Source organism: Neophocaena asiaeorientalis, unplaced genomic scaffold (assembly GCF_003031525.2).
Source record: "Neophocaena asiaeorientalis asiaeorientalis breed wild unplaced genomic scaffold, Neophocaena_asiaeorientalis_V1.1 scaffold264, whole genome shotgun sequence".
In the NCBI taxonomy this organism is placed as follows: Eukaryota; Metazoa; Chordata; class Mammalia; order Artiodactyla; family Phocoenidae; genus Neophocaena; species Neophocaena asiaeorientalis.
The window spans coordinates 2788335-2793107 of NW_020185332.1; the positions used below are offsets into that span (position 1 = coordinate 2788335).

The following is a 4773-nucleotide window of genomic DNA, read 5'->3' on the forward strand; positions in this document are numbered from 1 at the left end:
CCCCCCCCCCCCCCCCCCCCCCCCCCCATCTCTTTAAAAATGTAAAAACCATTCCCAACCCAGAGCAATAGGCCCATGGCCAGATACAGCCCATGGGCTGGGTCATATTTTGCCAACCCTTACATTGCCCTCATTCTAATGGTTTTCTGCCTGTTTAGAGTTCTGATTATCAGCATGTTTAAGGCAGAGAAGGAAAGCATTCAAACTTGGTAAATTTCACTAGCTCTTAAGTAAATCTCACCAAAGAAAGGTGAAGAAGGGTTAAGAGACATATATGGTTTCCCGCATTTACATATTGCTCATTGGACCATGTAGCTAAGGCATGTAACATCATTTTGGATATAAGCCACCAACTCAAATGCCACCAACAGAAGCCTACATCCCAGGTCAAGCTGTAACTGGGATGGCTTCCTTGTACCTCTCCCAGGTAAAGAGTACAATGTCCTCAGTGGTGGAGTCATATTTCTTGCCAGGAGATGCAGGGCATATCTTTTCGATAAGAACATCAAGGACCAGGTGGGCTGAGAATTTCAACTTGAATGGCTGAGAGGCTTGGGAACAGCATACCCTCCCATCTCCAGCTCACTGGAGACATCAGTTTCCCCCACTTCCAAGTGCATTTCGGAGGTTTGTTACCTTTCCTGTGGTTGACTAGAGTTTCTACAACGGCATGCAGTTTCCGTAAGCGCTGTTCCTCACACTCTACCTCCTGGAGCTTCTCCTCAAACCACTGAAACACACAGGCCCAGAGCTTTAAAGGAGGCTACTCATACAGGTGTAGAGCAGTCTTTCCTTAGCAGTTTTTTTGTTTGTTTGCTTTTTAAAGGGACTGAATTACCATAAAAAGAAAGTCTCTAATCTCAGAAATTTCAGGACTCCTCAAGGCTTCTGACCCATAAGCCTGAGGGGGTACGGAAAGCTGAGAGGCACAGGGCTACTCACAATGTCTGATTCATTCATCTTGATGGTCATTTTGCTGACTGCATCTGTGGCTCTGTTGAACATCTTGAGGAGACCAGCACCACTGAATGTCTGGGTACCCACGGCGCGTGGCAGCTACAAGACCAAGAAGGCAGGGTGGCAAGTTATCTGCTGCCCCTATTTTAGGTTCAGAAGAATTAGTATCCATCAGATGGCATGCCCAAAACTTGCCAAACAAATTAGTTGAACTGTAGCTTGTTATTTTCAAAGGCAGTTAGACAAATCCATAACTAGCATGTAAAGAGAAAAAAAAAAAATCCAAGGACCACATTAAATAGAATCAGCAAAATTTTCAGCTTCTGATATTGTGTGCAGAAAGAAAGCAGAGTGTGTTGCGCGGCCAGGTGACCTCCCATTGAGATAGTCTGCCCACCTAGGCATGAGCTGCTTAAATACCAAACACGCTTTTGTTAAAAGTCAGAAGTTCTTTTGGATGCATACTCTGCACACAGCTAGACTTAAAATCTTGAGACACTTTGAAGTCGTGCTGCAAATCCATTTGGATTTTCCTCAGTGAACAAAGGTCCAAGGACAAGAACATCATTTATTCAGATTGAGGCTACTTTTAGGGACAATCTAGTTAAGTCACGCATTCCGAATACTTAGAAACAATTTGACTAGTTCAGTCTTCCCACTCCTTTCCAAAGGCATGAAAGGGATGCTGAAGAATCCACAGTGTATATAGTATACCACGCTGAACAATTAGATTTTAGTGCCCAGGACTCTTGAGGCACTGGTTCTCAACTCAGGGCCATTTTGCCCGCTAGGGGACATTTGGCCATGTCTGGGGATAATTTTGCTTATTAAAACTGGAGGCAGGGGGGACTCCCCTGGCAGCGCAGTGGTTAAGAATCCACCTGCCAATGCAGGGGACACGGGTTCGATTCCTGGTCTGGGAAGATCCCAGATGCCGTGGAGCAACTGGGCCTGTGCACCACAACTACTTAGCCTGCGCTCTAGAGCCCGCGCACCACAACTACTGAGCCTGCGTGCCTAGAGCCTGTGCTCTGCAACAAGGGAAGCCACCGCAATGAGAAGTCCAGGCACCACAATGAAGAGTAGCCCCTGCTCGCTGCAACTGGAAAAAGCCAGCATGCAACAATGAAGACCCAACGCAGCCATAAGTAAATAAATAAATAAATTTATAAAAAAATAATAATAAAACTGGGGACAGGGAGGTGGGGGAAGGTACTGGCATCTAGTGGATGAGGCCAGGGATGCTGCTAACCCTACAAAGCACAGGACAGCCTCCACAACAAAGGATGATCCAGCCCAAATGTCAGCAGTGCCACTGGAGAGAAACCCTGCTCTAGGGGTACCAAGCAGGGCGTGAAAATGAAAAGTGGATTTAGGGATCCCAGAGGAGAAAATAGATTTAGAGCATTAGACAGAGAATTTTTAATTTAAAAAGTTCATTTTGGGGGCTTCCCTGTTGGTGCAGTGGTTGAGATCCGCCTGCCGATACAGGGGGCGTGGGTTCATGCCCTGGTCCGGGAGGGTCCCACATGCTGCGGAGCGGCTGGGCCCATGAGCCGTGGCCGCTGAGCCTGCACATCCGGAGCCTGTGCTCCGCAGGGGGAGAGACCACAGCGGCGAGAGGCCCGCGTACCGCAAAAAAAAAAAAAAAACAGTGGAACAAGGTACGGACAGAGCCCAGAAGGCTGTCATTCATCTTCTGGGGCCCTCTACCCACTAGCTTAGGGAAAACGCTCGGACAATATGTCTACTTCCTAGCTACACCCTGGAGGGCTAGGAAAGCCCTTCCCTGGATCAGTGTTCAGAAAAAAAAAAAAAAAAAAAAAAAAAAAGAGTTCATTTTGGGGGGGAAAATAACCCATATACTTAGTACCATTTTCTTAATTAGAGTAATACATAGGATATGCAAATTAAAGAAAAATGTAAAAATAAAATGAAAAAAATAAATACAATAGTCCTACCCTGTCACTTATTTTCTTCTAGTTTTCTTTCCTATGAGATATAACATTGTTTTATTCCAGTGTTTCTTTTGATCCTTAATGACTAACAACGTATTTCTTCCGCTGTATTTATATGTTGTTTCATGTTTCACTTTTTATAATTCTTTTTTTAAACTGAAGTATAGTTGATTTACAGTATTGTGTTAGTTTCAGGTGTACAGCAAAGTGATTCAGTTATATTTCTTTTCAGATTGTTTTCCATGATAGGTTATTACAAGATACTGAATATAGTTCCCTGTGTTATACAGTAAATCCTTGTTGTTTATCTATTTTATATATAGTAGTGCATATCTGTTAATCTCATGCACCTAATTTATCCCTCTCCCTCATAATTCTTTAAATGTATGCTTCCAGTGAATTTCTGTATATTCTCTGTTTATGATGGGAATTAAGTATTTGTTGTATCGATATATTTCACCTAATTCTCCAATTATTAGCAACTGAGCTGTCTCTAGTTTTTCACAATCATGAATAGCCTACGCATAGCCTCTTAAAAAAGACTGTCCACTTGAATCAACACTTTTGCTATATGCTGGCAGTTCTGTGCTCTGTGGTAACTGGTTTTGAACTAAAACCCCTCAGCTCCTGGCACAAAATAAGCATTCAATTTGAGCCAAGTAGTAACCTATGAAAGACATTCCAAGGACCTGCCCAACAGATCACTGTGTTGATCTAATAAGACAAAGACAAAACTAGGTTGCAGTTTGACCTCTACAACCAGTTACTTTTATTTATTTATTTTTTTGCGGTACGCAGGCCTCTCACTGTTGTGGCCTCTTCCATTGCAGAGCACAGGCTCCAGACGCGCAGGCTCAGCAGCCATGGCTCACGGGCCCAGTCGCTCCACGGCATGTGGGATCTTCCCGGACCGGGGCACGAACCCGTGTCCCCTGCATCTGCAGGCGGACTCTCAACCACTGCGCCACCAGGGAAGCCCTACAACCAGTTACTTTTGACTGCAGGCAAAGCTTCTTTTATTTCAGAGGCTGAAGAATACTTGTCACTTTTGGGTGCTTACAAACTAGGATGTAGTCTGAGACTAGGCTATACACGGGTGCTCAAATATTTGTTGAATGAACTAGTTTCATTTCACAGGGGCAGATATGAATTGTGAAATTCAGTTTGTACAATACTAACCTCTTCTTTTTCCAAGAACTCCCTGACATCAGGGTCCTGTAACATGGTAGGATGATTCACAATCCTCTGAAGGTACCTACGGGGTAAGGAGTTATCTGGTTAGCTGACCCGGCCTCACAAGGTTTGGAGTATCATACAGGGGTACAATGTCTCTCATTACTTTAAAATGTCCTCAGATAAGGCACTTAAGTACAAGCACATTCAAGTTCATATTCTTCACATTTCCAAAAAGGGAAGAAAAATAACTGCTCAGAAAGTGACCTCAGAGCCATTCATGTTTGACTGTTGAAGAAGGAGAATTTGATTGCTCACTCAAGGTGGGGAAAGAAAAGAAGATGTTCTGTTCCTGAGGTGGGAAGGAAAGAGACTTAGGAAAGGTTAGAGATAATATGGAGGTAGGAATCTTTAATTCACTCAGGTTTCACCACTACTAACTCCAGCAAATATCTCATCGTAATTAAGTCTCAGTTTCTGCTTCTCATTTGTTCTCACGGTATTCAAGAAAATAGTTTTAGGGTACTTACCTTTCTAGAGCAGCCCTCCGTTTTTCAAGAAATTCTGCAGAAGAAGAATCTTCCTTCCCAACTTTTACTTTTGTCATTCCTGGAAAAGAATTTAAAAAGCAAAAAAAAAAAAAAAAAAAAAAAAAAAACCCAAATATCATAAAAAAAAACAAAAG

The 4773-nt window shown here is 43.2% G+C and overlaps 1 protein-coding gene across 2 annotated transcripts in view; it reads right to left on the minus strand.

Moving 5' to 3' along the window:
• Positions 1 to 4773, minus strand: part of SNX1 (sorting nexin 1) — a 36713-nt gene that overhangs the window by 5632 nt on the left and 26308 nt on the right. For both annotated transcript variants that reach the window (XM_024735151.1, XM_024735152.1), the window contains exons 7-10: positions 4619 to 4697; positions 4095 to 4170; positions 943 to 1056; positions 637 to 730 (exon numbers count right to left, since the gene is read on the minus strand). In XM_024735151.1, the coding sequence (XP_024590919.1) occupies positions 637 to 730; positions 943 to 1056; positions 4095 to 4170; positions 4619 to 4697 (363 nt within the window). The remainder of the gene's footprint in view (positions 1 to 636; positions 731 to 942; positions 1057 to 4094; positions 4171 to 4618; positions 4698 to 4773) is intronic.